Below are 20,989 nucleotides of genomic sequence, written 5' to 3'. Positions count from 1 at the left end.
TAATTATTGCTTATTATTTTATATATTATGTCACTTCTCTACCTCTGACTCCTTTGCTGCTCTAACAAGTGAATTTCCATAGTGTGGGATCTGTAAAGTGAATTCTAATCTAACCTTTAACATTATGTTTGTCCATGCACAGTGGTGGTTCTGGTCTGTATGGGATTGACAGCATGCCAGACCTGCGTAAAAAAAAGCCCATCCCCTTGGTCAGCGACGTGGTCAGTACTAATCATTATTTTTTCCTCTACGTACTGTACGTCATCATGTCACCTTGTGTGTGTTTTGGATCTTTCTTTGTGACCTCATGTCTTTCTATTTGTGTGACCACCACAGAAGTCACACTTACTATTTGACCTTTTGAGCTGCATAACGGGATGAGATTGTTATCAACAAATGGAGACAAAAATATGAAATCAGACTTCTAATTTCTCTCTCCCTCCCTCCTCTCTTAAACTCGAAACTATTCCCACACCTCTCTTGAATGCATTCACTCTCCTTGGTCAGGCTATGGTAAGTCCTTTAGAACCCAGCTGCCACTCCCTTTTTTTCCACTAAAATATCAAGTAGGACAAATTTATCAGTAGTTGTCCTCGAGCTTAAATGCCTGTAGCATGCTGATCTCTTTGATTGGAGATTCTCTCATTCAATGCAAATTAAAACATTTGCATGCACCCTCTTCTTAGTCATGGGACTACTTGATATTATTAAAATACACAATCTTTTTTTTTTTTTTTTTTGGTATTTTTTCCTTTACCTTGTGTGTCATGGCAAATTAATTACAAAAATACACGGGTTGAATTCACTACTAACCCCATTTTTGGCAGATGCTTTATATTGTTCACCTTGATTTAACATTATTTTTCTTCCTAGACTTGTTAACTTCACCCGTTTGGTAGATTAGTGGTACTAATAATAATTAGTGGTACTTTAATAAAATAGGCAAATATATACAGTATATTTATGTGTATCAGTGTGAGTGTATATATATGCATATATATATATATATATATTTGTGTATATATATATATATTCTCAACTGTAGCTTTGTGTGTATATTAACCCTACTCACCTTCCTTATAACCACCGTAGTCACCCTTTTAACCATACTCACTCCTTCAGAGACAATTTAAGGGTGTGCTTGGTTGTGGGTTGCACAGCGTGCATGTGTGTGTTTTAAATGCCAATGTAACAACATTTTTTTTCCCTGTAAAATCTTGTTCAGTCCCTTGTCCAAGCGAGGAAGGCGGGCATCGCGTCTGCTATGGCCGCACGGTCCTCAATCAAGGACGAGGAGCTGGTGAGTATGAGACCTTTAAGTTATGTTCACTGGTCACTTTATTAGGTACAGAAGACTTTGTTTTTCATGCGATTAAGGCACTCATGAATATTTTTCTGTGTCCAGTCAATGTTGCTTTCACATAAAAAGTAGAATTTCAATTAACAGCTTTTATATTTTTGGACCATGGTCGTAGTTTTTCATGTGTGTTGGAGATGATGTGACCTAAAAAATGCTAAATTAAGCAAACACAAGCACAACTGTGGCAGCTTATAAATAAAGAGGAACTTCCTTAATCTTAAAAGCAGGCATTTTTAAGTCTGTCCTTAAGTGGTAAAAGTTTAACCTCCTGAATCAAACTCTTAAATCATGTTGGCTGTACCCAGATATTTGTGACTTTTTTTTATATTTGGCAAAATTCAGCAGCTTTCTTCCCAAAATAACCTCAGAATCACTGTTGACCTTCCTACATTTTGAACCAGCCTGGTCATTCTCCATCAAATTCTTGCATCAACAAGGTATTTTCCCCCAAAGAACTGCTGCTCACTGGATATTTTCTCTTTTTCAAGCCATTCTCTATAAACCCTAGGGATGTTTGTTTCTGAAAATCCGACCTCTCCTAATTCTGACACTCTTTTTTTTACTTCAACGGACCATATCTACGTGCCTAAATGCATTGAGTTACTGTCATATGATTGGCTAATTAGATATTTACGTCAACAAGCACTGTAATACCTTAAGAAGTGGCCGATGAGTGTGTACAAGTTCCAAAAGAAAACATTTTATCTTAAAATGCTCTTCTGCTGTCTCTTCAATAGAAAAGCCACGTGTACAAGAAGACTTTGCAGGCTCTCATCTACCCCATATCTTGCACGACACCACACAACTTTGAAGTGTGGACTGCCACGACACCCACGTACTGCTACGAGTGCGAGGGGCTACTGTGGGGAATCGCCCGCCAAGGCATGCGTTGCTCCGAGTGCGGCGTCAAGTGCCACGAGAAGTGCCAAGAGCTGCTGAACGCCGACTGTCTACAGCGTGAGTACTGCCCCACTCTGACCCACATATTTGCTCATGTTGTTCACTCCTACAACTGAGGAACGTCCAATTTGTGTGATTCTAAATTTAGGTGCGGCAGAGAAGAGCTCCAAACATGGAGCTGAAGACAAGACTCAGAACATCATCATGGCCATGAAGGACAGGATGAAGATCCGCGAGAGGAACAAACCAGAAATCTTTGAGCTCATCAGGGAAGTGTTTATCATCAGCAAAGCCATCCACGCTCAGCAGATGAAGACCATCAAACAGAGTGTCCTGGACGGCACCTCGAAGTGGTCGGCCAAGATCACCATCACAGGTGAGTGCGACCAAAACCTCCACAGCTGAGTTAGCGTCCGTCTTTGCAGCATAACTTGTTATCCATGGGAATGCTAAAGTTTTGTGTTTTTGTTTCAAAAGTCGTTTGTGCACAAGGACTTCAAGCAAAGGACAAAACAGGATCCAGTGATCCATACGTCACTGTCCAGGTGGGCAAGACCAAGAAGAGAACCAAGACCATTTTTGGTAACCTCAATCCTGTGTGGGATGAGAAGTTCCACTTGTGAGTCAAATTTTCTGTTCAAACACTTATATATTTCTCAGATAATAGTCCAGTTAAGAAGAATTCACCTAGATTCTTATTTTCTCTTTATTCACAGCACATAAAGTTACAATTTTACGACTTTTTTCATTTTTTTTTTTTCCATCAGCGAGTGTCACAATTCCTCCGACCGGATTAAAGTGCGCGTGTGGGACGAGGACGACGACATTAAGTCGAGGGTGAAGCAGCGTCTGAAGAGGGAATCAGATGATTTCCTCGGCCAGAGTATTATCGAAGTTCGAACGCTGAGTGGCGAAATGGACGTCTGGTATAACCTGGGTCAGTATGCTGTTTTTGTGTTTTTGTTTGTCTTTTAGTTCAGTAGTTCTTAAACTTTTTAGTCAAAGCACCACCTGAGAAAATATAGAGCTCTTGAATTAACGCCATGTTAAAGAACAGTGGTGTAAACAGGTCGAGCAAAGTCAACTCCAGACTTTTCACAGGAGGCAGAATTTATTTCATTTTCTACACTCTCTGGTCAAAATTCTGATTTACCTCCAAGTTCCACCAGGGGAAGCTCGTGTACCACCAGTGGTACACGCACCACACTTTGAGAAACATGGTTTTAGATTATAGCCAGTCGCCATCTAATAAAACCTGACTGCTATTCCCTAATAAGGCTCCCATTTCACGTCTTTAACCCCTCCATTTTGTGCACTCACTTGTATGTGACAAGTTGTTTTTCTTTTGTCAAGTATTGATTTACAGCTGATGAGGCTGGGTTCATTCTCACTACACACTGTACTGTATGTTTGGTTCTGTTTGCCGCTCACTTCATTACCCTCGCCTCCTGTACCTGCAGCGATCATTTGGAACCACTTAAAGGCCTGTAACGGCCTGCATGACAATTACAGCCGGATAAAAAAAAAAAATGGTCTAAGGAGACATTTTCATTAAAACAGTTGCTGTTTGGCCAGATTTATATGTTTTTGTGTAAGAGCTACTGGTCCATATATACTTAAGGTAAAGTGAAGATGAAGTATCATCTCATTTTAATTTGATTATTATCATCAAAACAAATGTTGTACGTAAGGTTAATTCAATCAGTTCTTAGGCACAAAGTGCATCTCTGGTTTTTGCTTGATTAAAGTGCTGAAATTGACTTCCCTGAGACAGTAATAAATCTTCCATTGGAACTGCTTTGTACTGAATATTAATGTGCCTATAAATCTACTGCTGCTTTATCAGGGAAATATCAAGTGCTCAATTGAATATGTTTGATTTCATATTAGCAAAAAATATTTCTGTTATCCAAAGCATTGATCTAAAATTACAATCAGTTCTGTAGAAATGCCTTTATATCACAGAAAGGTAAATATATCTATTGGTGTAAAAAGGAGAATTGGTAATCTTCTTTTACCACAATCATTTAATTTACAGTATATTTATTTTTAACACTCTATACACTCACACTATAGTTCAGGTAAGTACAATTATTCAAGTAACTGCAGATTCCTGTGATATGACATCAATATTTTTCACTTATGTGTTTTTATTCTTGTTTATTTAGCAGTTTAAGAGTTATTTTAAAACAAACTCACAAGTCTCTTACTATTTAACTCCTAAGTCAGCAGTTTGTCATCTTCCTAAATATCAAAAATGCAGATTATGAAACGATGTTTCTCATCTAGCTGAACACTAGTTCCTCTATAAATAGTTCAAAACAATTCTGATTCCTGAAAAACTGCTTCTTAGCTTTTTTCTTTTTCATGTATTTTCCTTTAATGCATTGTTTTACTATTGTCTTAAGTAGTGATTCTCAAAGACTGGGTCGGGACCCACAGATGGGCCACAGGAGATTTTTTTTGGGGGGGGGGTCCCCAAACAAATTAGCAGAAGTTCAGATTTCAGATTTATGTTTATATGTTTTAAATAACATGCATAAAATGAAGTTTAAACTAATTTACCATCTCAATTCAGAATTATATTATTTTTTTCAGCTATATGATGTGCAAATTTGCTCTTGGCACATTTTATGTGGTGATTTTGGTCCTGGTATTTTGCCATCTTTAAAAACTGGGTCCCTATATTGAAAGTTGGGGAAACATTTGTCTATAGAAAGACATATTGTGGTATTTTGTCATACTGTCTTTTGTGTATTTCAGTCCAGTAGACTCTCGGCCTCTTCCTGCACTGTATTTATATATTTACTTATTTTTATCTTTTTTTTTTCTTATTTTTGTACATTTAATGTGCGAAATCAATCAAATTAGGACTTAGCAGAGTGTATTATCAGTCTTGTCGTACACTCCGTGGACAGCATTTTCTCTTCTCCATCTTCTTCTTCTTCTCCCTCCTCTCTCTCTCCCCCCACTTTGTCCTCCTGATGTGTGATTACCAAGTAGCAGCGCTGTGGTCGGAAATCGACCGCTCTGCCGACATGTACAAATTACCCCTAATAATGCGCCTGTCGGGGCAAATAGCAGGGCTGAGCCGCCGAGTGCTCCACCTCCAGACAAGCTCAAGCTCTAGTGTCTTTGGTGATGAGACACAGATCCACACAGCCCACTGCCACAGTCTTCCTCACCATCAGCTGGAGGACTTGTATTAGCGCTGCCGGCTCCGCGCTGCCATCAAAACTGTACAAACAGAACCCCCCACAATAGAACTGCCGCCTCAACGGCCTGTAATTAGTGGTGTGTTAACAGACCTGGTTTCATGTGGCTCCGTGTCACTGAGCTGTGAGTTATGAATCAAGAGTGTGCAGATACTGTAGAGTGTGTGAGAGCTGCTGCTGCTTCTGCTTCCGTGACTGAAGCTGTGCTTAATTACAGAGAAGAGGACGGACAAGTCGGCCGTGTCAGGTGCCATTCGCCTCCAGATCAACGTGGAGATCAAGGGAGAGGAGAAAGTGGCTCCGTACCACGTGCAGTACACGTGTTTGCACGAGGTGATTCTACATTTAAACTGCACTGTGTAATCTTCATTTAGTCCGACAGTCTCTTTGAGATTGAGATCCCTTTTTTTCCCCAAGAAAAGCCGATGAGCAATTACCAAACACAAAGACACAAAGACACAGTACAATGAGCAGGAATAATGAAAGACTAAGTAAAAACACTCTGTGAACATTTTGGAACTCATTACATGTAATTTACTGAAGTCAGAATAAATCAACTAAAAAATAATAAAAAACAGTTTAGCTGGAGTTACGGTCAAATATATATAAATATAAATATATATATTTATTTACCTTTATTTAACCAGGATTTTATATAACCTTTACAGAGTTAAAGGCACATCAAAACACAAAGGGTATAAATCAATAAAAAACTAAAGTAAAACAGCAACATAATAAAAATAATAAGTAAGTATTTTAGTCACTGCCCAATTCAAATAGCAATGTCATGTTTTCAAAACGACCTCTAACCAAACAGGAAGAGCTTCAGGTGATTCAAGTGATGAATCACATAATAATGACAATTCTCACGATAAAATGTCAGATAATTAAGTGAAAGTTGAAGAAACCAGTTTTAAAAACACTTGTTTAACATTTCACTAATCTGAGAACCATGTCGCATCTCAAAGTGTGTTCACACAGTGGATATACAGTATCTATCTATCCATCTATCTATCGTGACACTCCTGCATTAATGTTTGTAATGTCATGACAGAACTTGTTCCATCACTCCAACGACATGCTCGGTCAAGGTGTGGTGAAAATCCCTGACCCTCGCGGAGACGACGCATGGAAAGTCTATTTTGAAGACGTGGCGCAGGAAATCGTGGACGAGTTTGCCATGCGCTACGGGATTGAGTCCATCTACCAGGCCATGACGTGAGTTCTGACGCTTACACTGCTGCCCTCTGTGTAACTGTCCACGTGTTTGTCACATCATCATTCCCCCTCTTCCTCCTCTTCCTCCTCCTCTCCCTCGTGTCTTCATTCTCGTTGGCCTTCAGGTGAAGGGAAGTGGATGATAAACGGGTCGAGGGTAGATTTATCTCCATGAAATGTCACACTCTGTACAGATGTTTGTTAACTGAGCCCATCATTCACAGGAGGCTCACTCTGACGTGTCGTCCTCCAGCGAGACAAAATGTCTCTTTCTAATAGAGATCATTAGGTTGAGACAAGACCTCAGTCTGTACGTCCACATCAGTCTGTACGTCCACATCAGTCTGACAAACCTTATCCATCATGATAGAGGTGCAAGGATTACTCGATTATTAATCGATTACTGAATGTTGCCAACTACTGTGATAATTAAGTAATTGGTTTAAGTTTGTTTTATTTGATTTGGTATTAAATTAAACAGGGTTTTGTTTTTGTTTTTGTTTTTTTGTGGTTTTTTTATGCTTCCTAAATATGAATATTATTTTGTTGCTTTGCTCTGTACAGTATCATAAAGAAATTTTTCAAAGTGACACTTTTTCAACATTTCCTGACATTTTATGGACCAAGCAATTCATTAATTACCGGTTGTATCAATTATGAAAACAATTTTAGTTGCACTCTAAGCAGATTTAGTTACACAGTTAATTACAATTCATTTATTTGCAATTGTTCTGTTTGACATAAAATGTTGGAAACAATTTATGTCTTTAAATTCCCATCACTGCATTGCATCAGGAACACTAATATTTGATGTTGTCTCATGCATTAATACTCCATCAAACAATATATATAAAAAAAAAAATCTAATCAAAATCACAACATCTGTCAGGCAAATGACAGCTGCAACTGTTACATATTTACAGTTTCATACGTAAACAGCAAACTGAGTCTGAGTCACATCCTCCATATTTACAAAAATCAATGTCTGATTTAATAAACAAAAATCCTCTTTTCTCTCTGTGTGCAAAAATACCTGATCTCATCTGGGCATCAGACTCTTTGCTTGTTTAAAATAAATCACATATGACATAAAATGGTATAAACATGAGAAAGAAGAAGGCCTCTGTCGCCCTTGTGTCTTTAACCAAGGCTTTGTGTTTCTATCGCTTCTCTTTCCAGTCACTTTGCCTGTTTGTCATCAAAGTACATGTGTCCCGGGGTTCCTGCAGTGATGAGCACCCTGCTGGCCAATATCAATGCCTTCTACGCCCACACCACCGCCTCCACCAACGTGTCCGCCTCCGACCGCTTTGCTGCCTCCAATTTTGGGGTTTGTATTACTGTAGCACAAAAGGGCAAAACACATGTGTTTAAAACATCTGCGCACACATCATTTCACATTTTACTCTTGTATCACCGACTTATTTTATTGTTTTATTTCCCTTCCACAAACAGAAAGAACGCTTTGTCAAGCTCTTGGACCAGTTGCACAACTCCTTGCGCATCGACCTCTCCACATACAGGGTAAGATTGTTAAATAAAAAAAGGTCTTTACAGGCTTTACATTGTGTTCATGCCCAAACACAAGAGAGAGAGAAAGAAAATGTAATCTCAACTAAATGCATCATTTTCTGTCCGTAGAACCATTTTCCTGCCAGCAGCAAGGATCGACTGCAGGATCTGAAATCCACAGTGGATCTTCTAACCAGCATCACCTTCTTCAGGATGAAGGTACCAAAAATAATATTTCATGGACATTTACTCAATTACAAAATATATTAAACTGAAATAAAACAATGTAGGACTTGGCTTCCCCTTCACAGTTGTCGTAAAATATGTGTCTAGGTAACGTGAGTTCTTTTTGTGGCACGGACCTGAAACCATGAGATAAAGGAGACATTCACGCCATTATGAGTTGATGTATCAACAAAATAATCTTGGAGACATTATTTGAAGGTTAAAGTCACACATTGTGTCACTTTAAATAAACCATCCTGCTATATTTTATTATAAAACATATAGATTACATTTATAATAAAGCTACAAGATCACTGGGGATCATCAGCAAACTATGAAGTTTTTAAATATCTCTTGTTTACTAACCTTAAATTATTCTCTGAATTATCCTTGTCTTAGTTAAGAATTTAAAATATGGATAACTCTCATATAGACATCGTGGTATACAGATATGGAACTCTAAAATTCATTGGGCCAAAGGTTTGTGTTGTTTAAAAGAAAAGAAGAAATGAAATATATATACTGGATATTGTGCTATTATTGTGCTATTTCTTAGTAACTTGTTATAGCTCTTTTAATTTGTGCAAGTTTAGCTTTTCTTCTTTTCTTCTTTTTGTTTTTTGTTTCTTTTTTTTCCCTTCGTATAAGCCTGTGACTTCTTGACCACTCCTGGCACATTTAGATATCTTTTTTCCTTCTTTTCCTGAACTGAAAAACAGTGATTGAGTGTTGACAGTGACCCACTGCCTCATGTTTATCCCTCTGTACGTCTGTCTTGTGTTCAGGTCCAGGAGTTACAGTCGCCGCCCAGAGCCAGTCAGGTCGTCAGGGACTGTGTCAAGGCCTGTCTCAACTCCACGTATGACTACATCTTCAATAACTGCCACGAGCTCTACAACAGACAGTACCAGCCCGTGGACTCAGTGAGTCACAACATGAATTGTCGCCACACTGATGCTACAAGGCTAAAGACAAGCTGTTTATCTCTCCTCTGAAATGACCTGTGTGACGAGTGTGACCTTGTTTTCAAATAGTAGTGGGGAATCAATTTATTGAATGAAGTATATCTGCCTCTGCTACGCTAGGTGGCAATCTGCCCCTTTTTAGCTTAGTGCTGGTTTCCCAGTTTAGCTTGTGCCTGGTTGTTAGCATTCTGAGTGCCATTCAGATTCTTCCTTGTCCCACAATCCCTGAACTTGAAAATATACAATTATTTAAGCTGACAAATCTTAAAATACACTTTTTTTTTTACTTTTATTTATATTTTGAGACACAGGGTCTCATTTTCAAGAGAGACCTGTTACTACTGGTCTGGAGTTTGTTCTGTTTTTGTTGCTAATGGCTAATTCCACCGTTTAGTGGCTTCTCCTGTTATTCTTAGGTATGAGGTGGGAACTATTAGTGCATTCCATTTTACATTGTAAGTCAGAACTGGGACCTCACCTCTAAGTTCACAGTGTCTCAAGCTAGCAATTGTTAGCAAAAACCCATTGATAATTACAATACTATGTTTATGACTGACTTAATGTGAAACAAATAAGACAAAAGTGGAATTAATAGTAAAAGTAGTAAGGTGTTTTAACTCTTCATGTAAGTGACACAGCCATCTTGGGATCCTATGTTGCGGTTTATGTTGAGGTTGCTATGATTTTTTCGAGTTGGTAATCCAACTTTAGGTCTGCTTACCAATCGATGATATTACAACATTTTCAAATCATTAAAGATTCAGTTTTGCACCTGCGTTGTTTTTGTTTTTTAATAGAATAAGGAGGAGCTGCCTTTGGAAGAGCAGGGCCCAAACATCAAGAACCTGGACTTCTGGCCTAAACTCATCATGCTCATCGTCTCCATCATCGAAGAGGACAGGAATTCCTACACACCCGTGCTGAACCAGTCAGTATAAATATCTTTCGTTCTCAGTAGCTATGATGTCATGTGTCCCATTGACACTAAATATATAACAAGTTATAGATACACAGTGTATACCCGCTGACTCCAAATCGATGTTAAACTGTAACCCAGACAAACAAGGACCAAACCCGTCATGATGTTCTGAATTTTAATTATTTACATGTTTGTCGCTCAGGTTTCCTCAAGAACTGAGCGTGGGGAAGGTGTCAGCAGAGGTCATGTGGACGTTGTTTGCTCAGGACATGAAGTACGCTATGGAAGGTAAGCACCAGCACCAGGCACTTTACCTGATTATTTAAATGCTAAGCAAAATAGATTTTAGCTTTTCACAAGAAGGGTGTTTTCCTTTGGAATTAACTTCTTTAGAGATTACAAGGTCTCGTTATTTATACATAAATTCTGCCATCTGTTGCTTCTGTAGAAAATGCTGTCACATGATGCTGAGTCTGTTTGCGCTCATGGACTATGTGATATTTTCAGAAATCAAGCTCATTTCCCTCCATGTTACATGTCTGTAAATACAGTGTGAAGCTATTGAAGTTATTAAACTTAGCATGACGAGAGGAAAGCAGGGGGAAACGGTAAACAACTGAGAGAGGGCTTCAGTGAAGGTGGTTCAGCTTCTCATCAGAAACCTCACACGTTCTTCTTGTCGTTGTATCTGCAGAGCACGAGAAGCACAGACTGTGTAAAAGCACCGACTACATGAACCTGCACTTCAAGGTCAAGTGGCTCTACAACGAGTATGTCAGGGAGCTGCCAAACTTCAAGGACGTCGTTCCCGACTATCCATCGTAAGAGCGTTTTTCTTTTGTTGGATCATAATATTAGCTGTTAGGGAAATACATATTTTGATAATGTTGTGTAATTTTTCTGTGTAGATGGTTCCTACAGTTTGTGCTGCAGTGGTTGGATGAAAATGAGGACGTATCTGTCGAGTTCATGCATGGAGCTCTGGAGAGAGACAAAAAAGATGGCGTAAGAAAAATAAATGTTAACTCTCATGTGTTGTTGCTTCTGCTTATGGACTCGTAAACATAACAATATCATTTTGTGTGTTTCTTTTCCCTCCTGTCCATGGTTTCCTCAGTTCCAGCAGACGTCTGAACACGCTCTGTTCTCCTGCTCTGTGGTCGACATCTTCACGCAGCTCAACCAGAGTTTTGAGATCATCAAGAAACTGGAATGTCCGGACCCGGACGTCATGGCTCAGTACAGCCGACGCTTCTCCAAGGTAACGTCGTGTTAACAAATCCCAGTGTTAAAATGTAGTCGGGACCTTTTAAACATTAATGTTTGTTTCACTCATTCACAAAATGCTGATTAAGTCTATGTCGAGAAGCTCGTTCCAATCCCTGCTGACAGAGGGCAAAAGGCTAGGGTAACACCCTGAACTCTCTGAGGGTTTCTTTCTGTCACCTTTATTTTGATATCTCTTTATTTTTCACAGACAATTGCCAAAGTCCTGCTGCAGTACAGTGCCATCCTGACCAAGAGTTTCCCCTCGTATATTGACAAGGAGAAGATTGTAAGTTGATATGTTTTCTGTCACACAGCCATCATGAAGATCTTCTGCAGCCCAACCAACACCTGAACTTTTATGTTATTTATTTAGAAAACAGGCAGAAAATCTACATCTGAACTTTATGACCTCTCATGGCCCACTGTCCCCCTCCTTTAAGGCCCATCACAAATCAGGGCTTACCTGTTGTAGATCCGGCTTACAGATGCACAGATTAAATTCAAAATTCAATTTGAGTGTATTCAGTATTTTACATTTGTGAGTTGTTGCAGCAGTGTAATCTCACTCTGTATCTCGCCTCTCCTCGCAGCCCTGCGTCCTGATGAATAACGTGCAGCAGTTGAGGATCCAGCTGGAGAAGATGTTTGAGTCGATGGGCGGCAAACAGGTTGGTCTGGAAACTTAAAAATCAACCCTTTAATTTAATGTGATACAGCATCAGGACACTGGCTCACTGATAAAACCAAATAGGACAATTTATGGATTGTAAATTCACAAAAGAACTAAAGAGTTCTTAATCATCCATGAAAGTTGCATTTTAGCATCTGTGTGTGTGTGTGTGTGTGTTGCGTATCAGACTGCAACAGAGGAGGCGCTGGTATGTACATTAGTGGTAGTTTAATGACTTGTGAAGTAGATGAGTAGTTGGTAGTTCTGGATTAGGACATAGGCGGCATCATAATACTAGATTTCCTTGGATTAATACAGAGACTCGTCCTTGTTCTTCCCAACAGACTAGAGACACAGAGACAGAGTGTCTTCATATCGTCCTTAGCATTAATGTCCTAACTGTAGCTGCAGTGAGCTGTGACTTCTCTCTGCTCTCACTCATTTGCCTCTTTATCACGTTAAGCGTAGACGTAGTGCAGTAGATTTTAGCCAGAGTTTCATTCAGTGTGTCATTCGCTTCACAATTAAAGCAAGATGAAGTGGTGGAGGAGGAAGAAGCAGAGGAGGCGGTGATGGAGGAGAAGGAGGCAGGAGAGGAGGAGGTAGGTTTTATATCCATGTAGCTGAGCAGTAGCGTTAGTGGATTATTTTTATTTATTTTAGGAATTCAGATTAGTTTGTCAGTTCAGCTCTTTGTAGAGTGCGGAATCACAACACGCGTCACATGAGGTGATGTTGGAGGTGAAAGGCTGAGAAATCACTCGATTCAAGATCACACTATAACCATTTTGAAGAGTAATTGATTCATGTGCACCTGAGTCTGTAAACAAGTTGTTTCTCAACACTGAAAAAAAAGTGTTTTTTCCTCCTCATAGTAATATGAGTTAACCAAATAAATATGTATGGCAAATGCCTCTGACCACAAATCCCCTGTATTGATCTCCTGTAAATCTGTGTTTCACACATTCATTACTGAAAGTTGACGAAACTGTATCCCAACCCTGACATTTTTGTAATATATAACATTATTTTTAATAGAAAAAAATAGCCATTTCCACTAAAAGGTCTGTATTTATATAGTGCTTTTATATTGTTGCTGTCGACTACACTTTTGCCATTCACTCATTCACTCACACTTTTGCACAGCAGTCAGGAGCAATGTGCATGTACAGTAGACTAGCGGAGCTGGGAATCAAACCCACAATCGTGGAGTTGAAAGACGGCTCGCTTTACCACTAAGCTACTCTCTCTTTGATCGTTAACAACAATCTCATTTTATACATGTTGTTAAATAAGTTTAATGATTCCAAAAAAAACATCTTCAATAAGTGTCCGTGAATGTGTGATTTAAATTGTCATATTTTTCAGCAGAAAACATCAAATGCGATTCACACATTCATTCTGAGATTCACTGTAAGAGTTCATTTGGACTCGAGGATGAGCAGATTCAGATTTTATGGTTCAAAGGTTAAAGGTCACTGTCAAAGTCAGGACAGCATGTTTATTTTCTCTAGAAATGATTCTTTACTGGTGGAAAGAAAAACAAGGTTTTTAATGTAATTTAACCCTTCTGTCTGTGTCAGCCTTACTGTCTTTGTCTTTTACAATGTCTTTACTTTCTATTTCTTGTTTTATGAGCACTTCTTATCTTATTTGCATTGTGTTTTCAGAGCAAAATTCTATTCTATTCTATTCTATTCTATTCTATTCTATTCTTCTCATTCTGTCATCACTGAAGTGATAAATTCCCTCTCACTAATACTACACCTGGTACCTTTGCATTAAATTGCTTTAAGATTTTCGCTAAAATTTCTTACATGAGTCTAAAAGGACAAAGTGGTTGATGGAGGTTCAGCAACCACAAGTCCATAAATCAATTTTTATACCATAAAACTAAAATAATTAACATGAAATACATTTTTTTCTTTCTTTTTTTAGCACGGCAGTAAAACACTTGCATGGCAGGCAAGTTCTCTGCATATGCCGTCATGTGATTGACACGTGACCGCATATTCAAATAAATTCATGTCACCTCTTGTGTGACATGAATAATTGACGACACAATACAGGCTTCAAAATCAGCTTTAAGGACCAACTTTATTGAATGAAGTTAAGGTATTTTTATGAGAACTAAAATGTTGACATTTTTTGTTGTTTTTTTCACTGCCACTCATAGTTTGAGGAGAGTGAGGAGGAGGAGGAGGAGGAGGAGGAGGAAGTGAGGGAGGAAGGGGAGAAAATTGAGGTTGAGGTTTGTTCCAGTCAGAGTTGTTTTCCTCGTTTTTCCTGCTCCTGTTTACATCACAGTGACGTTCAGTCCTTCTAAAATGAGAAATCCTTGTGTTGTCATTCATGGTGGAGTTTGTTGCAAATAGTCTGTGGTGATCTCACGTCGACCTTTGACCTTTCCCTCGGTTTTCCTCACTTGTTTTCCCTTTTTCAAAAACAAAACCGCACCTTTTAATTTCATTTCATGTGCTTTTTATTTTTGTTTTATTTGTCATTTTTCATTCCCTCCCACTCAAAGTTGGATGCACCAGTAAAAAAGGTAGGTTATACATTCTCCATGCAAGGTTATATCTTTCTATAACGCCATTAGATCACGTGTAATTTAAGTGAAAAATCGCCCTTAATTGAGGTTGTCTTGTGTCGCCCTCCATCTTTATCTGTGCTGCCACAGACTGAGAAAGCATTAGAGGAAAAGAAGGTGAGTGTAGGTGAACAGAGTCGTGCATTTTATTACAAAACACACTCAACGTTTAAAACCAGAGCTCATTTCTCTTTCACATGAAGTTTTCCCTTCGTCTCAGTCTCCCGTCACTAATGTTTCCCCATAAAAACCCTGACAGGTCATGAATCAAAGGGGCCAGAGGATCATTGACTTAATGAGCCACACACTGTGGCTTCATCCATCCTTCAGGGACACTTTATTTGGTTGTTTAACCTGGTTTAACTCAACTATAAAGTGTAATATCATGTAAATTATAAAAAAAAATGTTTTTCTTTTTCTTCCCCACTGGTTCCCTGTGCCATGTACTTGTGAGACTCGCTGTTTGTAAGAAAATGCAGCTTTTGCATTGTTAAACTTTTCATTTTTTTTTCAATGTGCTCCCATTGAAAGTTGGAGACCGGTCGTAAAAAGGTGGGTTTGTGCTCATGTGTGTTAGATTTTTAAGTTTGTGCTTCTGTCTTCTCTTCACAAACTAGGATCAGAGTGTGTGTGGAAGTTTCATGAGCGCAAATACAAAGATCACAGGCGAATTACATTAAAGGCCGCTTTATTAGGTACAGAAGACATCTTCCTCCAGGTTCGACATGTTATGCGTTTAAGGATGATCTTCTACCTTGTTTCCTGTCTGAGACCTCTGCCGCTCACTGGATATTTTCTCTTTTTACCGGCCAAACTTTGTAAACACTAGCCGTGGTTGTGCATGAAAATCCCAGAAAATAGGATATTTCTGAAACACAGAGATGAACCTGTCTGACACCATGTTTATTAAATCACTAAAATCACGGCTGATATTGGCTTTTAACTCTATTATCAAATCTATGTTAACAAGCACTTTAAACTTATAAAGGGGTCAATGAGTGCATCCCATATGAATGCTAATGACTGGCTGGATGGTTGAGCATATTCTTTAATGAAGTGGTGTAAAACAATAACATTATTTTATTATTTTAGCTCTTGTGTCATGAAACAAACCACGTATCAAAGGAAATGTGTGGTATTTCTGGCCAAAAACTGATATTAAATTAACTGTTCTGAGAGGATTTTGTAGTTCTCTGTGTCAGGGAGGAGCTTGGACAAACTTTCCTTCCTGAGAAGAAATGATTAACCTGTATTTTCAATGTTTTTGGAAAGTTTTTGAATCCAATGGGGATTTTTTTCAAGCTGTTGCGACACTGCTGAACTAAATAATATATAAATGTATGGCCCTAAGTCAGTTTTAAACAAAAATCCTCTCCTTCTTGTGTCTGTCTGTCTCTGCACAGATGGACGTGGAGGCCAGTGACCTCTTGAACGACCTGCAGGTGAAGCTGAACAACGTTCTGGATGAGCTCAGCAGCACGTTTGGCAACAGGTAAATAAATACACACTCTTCATCCTTTTACGTTCACTTTTTCCAGTGAATTTCACTTGCATTTGTCACTGATCTGTCGCTATCGTTTTTTTTTCTGTCAAGTTTCCAGAGTCGTATTAACGACTGCATGCGGCAGATGGCGTCTCTGCTGTTCCAGATCAAAGGGCCGCTCAACGACAGCAACAAAAACCAGGTGGAAGGCGACTCGGACAACATGCTGAGGCCACTCATGGATTTCCTGGATGGAAAGTGAGTGGATTAAGAAAGATGTGTGAGGTTTTTTTGACAGAAATTGAATGTACGACCCTTAAATTGTTTCATTTCATCTAGCAGAAAACTAAAAGTGTGTAATGTTTCTGGCTTAAATTGTAACACAGACACCCGTGGAGTGTTAACACACCACTTATAACCTGTATGTATTTGTGTGTTTGTGTGTTACCACAGGCTGACACTGTTCGCCACCGTCTGTGAGAAAACCGTGCTGAAGCGTGTGCTGAAGGAGCTCTGGAGGATCGTGATGAGCAGCCTGGAGAAGACTATCGTCCTGCCGCAGGGCAGCGACACCTTTGTGAGTCACTTTGCTTTCGGCATTTGTTGATTTCTCCAAAAAAAGTAAAACAGAATTCTCACCCTGAGTCACCCCGTTTTTTCTTTTTTTATTTCAATCAGGGAGCTCAGATCCTCTCGGCTGCCAAAGAGCTTGGTCAACTCTCCAAACTCAAGGTACAAAAGAAACTTGACTCTGAAGATCTGACCACAGAATTATTCAGTAGGAGGGAAAAGCAAAGCTATTACCACAATAATAGATTTTTTGAAGCAGCTGTGATTTGCACCTTCATGTCCTTCTACTACGATGACCTGGCCTTTAGCGCCACCTACTCTTTCTCTCAGTGAACTTTTGCCATATATTTCCTTATGAGTTGTAATTGGTAACATTTTCTTTGACAAGATGTGTGTTATTTTAATGCAGGACCCACAAATGGGTCACAAGAAGTTAATTTTGGGTCACCAAACAAATTAGCTGAATAGTCTAAATAGTTTTTCATGTATTATAATTAAGTTGTGATTCATTTATCTCTCATATCTCTTGGAAATGGCTGGTTTGCCTATTCAAAAATCTATAAAAAGTCAGTTTAACCGTCTTTTAAGTGACTCATGTGTGCTGTGTTTGTTTAAATGTGCAGGATCACATGGCCGGGGAGGCTAAAAGCCTTTCTCCCAGACAGTGTGCCGTCATGGACGTGGGCCTGGACACCGTCAAGGTCAGTTCGTCTTGGCCCAGTGAAACCACGTTAGCTTCATCAACTGTTCATTCATTAATCAGGGCGCACTGAGAGTTGATAGAGACGGGATGAATGGGTGAACTTTACGTATAATTGACCTAAGTGCTGAAATAAGTTTTTAATCTGTATTTTCATATTATATATAATGTATAATGTAAAACGCCATCAACTATCTGCCATACAATGTGGCAGTTATGGGTAAGGACATGGACAAATGAAGAACTCAACTATTTCATTAGTTTGTGGTCAAAGTATGTTTAGAGTTTTTAGAGTTTGAAACACATGTAGGAATGTTTAGGCTTGGTGAAAATGACCGACTAGTATTTGGAATATATCAGTTACCCTAAAAATAATGTTGTTTTCTTTTCTAGCTACTGACATGGGCAGGTTTTATATATAACACCAACATGGCAACATGTTAAAAAGACTGAGGGGCCTGTTAAAGCTTCCAAGTGGACAATTTTCTAAATAGAAAATTACTTAATTTACCTGAAATAGCCCCCAAAAGTCTGAAATCAATCAAAACTTCTCTCAAGCATGTTAACCAAAACCTTCAGTCGTTTCTCCAGAGCTTTCTTACTCTTAAAGTTACTTCCCTGTTTCCTCCGCAGCAATACTTCCACGCCGGGGGCAACGGACTGAAGAAGGCTTTCCTGGAGAAAAGTCCCGAGCTATCGTCTCTGCGTCACGCTCTGTCCCTCTACACTCAGACGACAGACACGCTCATCAAGACGTTTGTCACCACGCAGCATGCTCAAGGTTAGTAGTCCAGATTAGAATCTAAAATTATTGAAAAAAACAAGTGAAAGGGACGTCTGTTGTCGACTCTCACCTACACCGTCTTGTTCGTTTGAGCCACTTCATCTTACAGTGTTATTTCATGCAAAAAGCATTTCCCATATGAGACCAGGAGAGGGCGCCAACCGAGTAATATATGTTTGAATAAAAAGTCCTGACATTGAGAGTCAGAATCTGTTCCATTGCCAAGCAGGTGATGCCATTATAGATAGATAGATAGATAGATAGATAGATAGATAGATAGATAGATAGATAGATAGATAGATAGACAGACAGACAGATTATCAAAATAAAGATAAATACCTATAACAATGTAAGATAGGTAAGGCAAGGTAAGCTAGGTAGGTTGGTAGGTAGATACTTAGTCAGCTAGCTAGCTAGGTAGATACTTAGTTAGCTAGCTAGCTAGGTAGATACTTTGTCAGCTAGCTAGATGGATACTTCGCGAGATACAGTACATAGATAATTAAATTGAACAAATTGAACAAACAGGCGGTTGAAACAACACCACTTGTCTCCACTGCTGCCCTCTAGAGGACACCACAGTTTCCTGAAATGTGTCTCCTCCAGACTGAAGGACGGTTTTCTTCCTGCTGTCTCTCTCCCTCCCCCACCACAGTTTCATGTATACATGTGTGCAGTAACTACTAATGCACTATGCATGATTTAAAATAATTCCATGTTGTTGTTTTTTTTACATAATTTATTCACCTCTATTTGTTTATGTTTATGGAATCATTTTGTATTACATTCTTATGTAATAAAGGATTATATTCTATCAAGAGCAGTTACTGTACAATAATTAGAAAATGGAAGGCAATACATTCCTCTTTCAGCGCTGGTCGTACTGTATATGCTGTGTTTTTAAAACTGTTCTCTGTTGACGTGTCTTCTTCTTATCTCCTGTGCTGCGTCTGTGCTAGTGCACAATGGGAAGGGTATTAGGTTAACACCGAGTGACAAAATTCAGCCCAGTAGGGGTAGGTTTCCTCAAAGTCACCCACCAGATTTTCATTACCCTCCCTCCCCCACTCACTCTACATTTGTACATCATGTTTCACTCGATCGGCTCCATCAAATCAGCCGTTCACACCTGCATTAACCCTCTCATGTACTGACTCTGAGTCAAAACGGAGCTCAATGAAAACTCACAGGTGTGTTTGTATCTGCGTTAACCAGGTGCGGGCGTGAACCAGCCGATTGGTGAGGTGTCGGTCCAGATTGAGTTGTACACTCACCCTGGGAACAAAGAGCGAAAGGTTATAGCCAAAGGTCAGTTTGAGCTTTTTCATGAAATCATTTTAAAAATATGTTGTTGTTTTTACTGAGCTGAAGGTATTCTTCTTCTCCTTCTTCTTCTTCTTCCTCCCTCGTGTTACTGCAGTCATAGGAGCCAGTGATCTGAAATGGCAGACATCCGGAATGTTCCGCCCCTTCGTGGAAATCACCATAATCGGGCCTCACCTTAGCGACAAGAAACGCAAATTCCAGACCAAATCTAAGAACAACAGCTGGTCTCCAAAGTTCAACGAGACCTTCCACTTGTAAGTAAAGTAAAAAAAACAAGCTGGGTATGAACATAATATTTGGTTCATAATGTTCTTGTGAACATTATCTCAAGAAGAAGCTCCTTGGTTAAAGTACATAAGAAACGCTGATTCAAAGGCTACTAAAACGAAATTATTTTTGTTTTTAAGTGATTAATAATTTATTCAAACGTCCTTAAAATTGACCTTTAATGAGTAGTTAACCAGGTGTACCTAATAAAGTGGCAGGTGTGTGTACACAACATGTATATTTTCCATATTAACACCTACAATATTCAAACTCCAACTCACTATAAGAAGCTGATGATTCGATGTTTCAGTGTGACATTTGTTAATATTAATGTTTACTTTAAACTGTACTGCTTTTCTGGCATCTCATTGGTTGGATTGCACACCTAATGTGGTGATATACAGTATATGCAGAGAAATGTATGAAATAAAGTCATAAAATGACCATGATGTGTCATCAGAGACCACGGAAATGTGTTAAATGAAACACCCAGTGACACAGTTTGGCAACATTTCCACACTGAGATTGCCAGCAACATAAAGATGCCTAAACAAACATAAAAAGCCTCAGTGCTCCTCTCAAAAAGGTCTCAACCAGGTGAGAAAACAGTATCAGTAAACAGGAGAGTATACAGTGGCAATGTATTCAAATATTAACAGCTCAAAGCAGAGAGGTGTTGGAAAACAGACATGCCAATGTGGATCACTCTCTACCAGACTAGGAAGCAAAACCAAAAGGTTAGCACTAACATTCTCTCTTTTATACTCATTATAGGTGGATATTTAACATATATAATGTTTTTACAGCTTATTATTGTCGCACTTGGCACCATCTAGTGGACTGAAACATTTTTTTAATGCTTTTTATGTTTATTTGTAACATCAGATATGCAAATGATATGATAAAAAAAAACGATACTTGGTTTCTCAAAAGCGATATATCGCCACACAAAAATTATTTTCCCTCCACACCCCTAATACTTTACATATACACCCTTTAATTAAATTAAAGAGTAT

At 38.9% G+C, this 20,989-nt stretch overlaps 1 protein-coding gene across 3 annotated transcripts in view; it reads left to right on the top strand.

The window, feature by feature from the left end:
* The window catches only part of LOC131446159 (protein unc-13 homolog B-like), a 62,960-nt gene that overhangs the window by 38,910 nt on the left and 3,061 nt on the right, over positions 1 to 20,989 (top strand). For 2 of the 3 annotated variants that reach the window (XM_058617214.1, XM_058617213.1), the window contains 27 exons: positions 143 to 221; positions 1,226 to 1,300; positions 2,098 to 2,317; positions 2,409 to 2,636; positions 2,738 to 2,879; positions 3,028 to 3,197; positions 5,693 to 5,808; positions 6,530 to 6,693; positions 7,873 to 8,023; positions 8,149 to 8,217; positions 8,335 to 8,424; positions 9,216 to 9,353; positions 10,193 to 10,323; positions 10,517 to 10,602; positions 11,009 to 11,135; positions 11,223 to 11,319; positions 11,432 to 11,575; positions 11,792 to 11,869; positions 12,174 to 12,251; positions 16,247 to 16,335; positions 16,438 to 16,584; positions 16,780 to 16,903; positions 17,005 to 17,058; positions 17,520 to 17,597; positions 18,230 to 18,377; positions 19,596 to 19,688; positions 19,801 to 19,960. In XM_058617214.1, coding sequence (XP_058473197.1) covers positions 143 to 221; positions 1,226 to 1,300; positions 2,098 to 2,317; positions 2,409 to 2,636; positions 2,738 to 2,879; positions 3,028 to 3,197; positions 5,693 to 5,808; positions 6,530 to 6,693; positions 7,873 to 8,023; positions 8,149 to 8,217; positions 8,335 to 8,424; positions 9,216 to 9,353; positions 10,193 to 10,323; positions 10,517 to 10,602; positions 11,009 to 11,135; positions 11,223 to 11,319; positions 11,432 to 11,575; positions 11,792 to 11,869; positions 12,174 to 12,251; positions 16,247 to 16,335; positions 16,438 to 16,584; positions 16,780 to 16,903; positions 17,005 to 17,058; positions 17,520 to 17,597; positions 18,230 to 18,377; positions 19,596 to 19,688; positions 19,801 to 19,960 — 3,276 coding nt within the window. Of the gene's footprint in view, positions 1 to 142; positions 222 to 1,225; positions 1,301 to 2,097; positions 2,318 to 2,408; positions 2,637 to 2,737; positions 2,880 to 3,027; positions 3,198 to 5,692; positions 5,809 to 6,529; positions 6,694 to 7,872; positions 8,024 to 8,148; positions 8,218 to 8,334; positions 8,425 to 9,215; positions 9,354 to 10,192; positions 10,324 to 10,516; positions 10,603 to 11,008; positions 11,136 to 11,222; positions 11,320 to 11,431; positions 11,576 to 11,791; positions 11,870 to 12,173; positions 12,252 to 16,246; positions 16,336 to 16,437; positions 16,585 to 16,779; positions 16,904 to 17,004; positions 17,059 to 17,519; positions 17,598 to 18,229; positions 18,378 to 19,339; positions 19,549 to 19,595; positions 19,689 to 19,800; positions 19,961 to 20,989 lie in introns of those variants that run through there. The other variant, XM_058617215.1, reaches the window with a different exon arrangement.

This window comes from Solea solea, chromosome 19 (assembly GCF_958295425.1).
Source record: "Solea solea chromosome 19, fSolSol10.1, whole genome shotgun sequence".
NCBI lineage: Eukaryota > Metazoa > Chordata > Actinopteri > Pleuronectiformes > Soleidae > Solea > Solea solea.
This window is presented reverse-complemented; position numbering and strand designations above follow the sequence as displayed.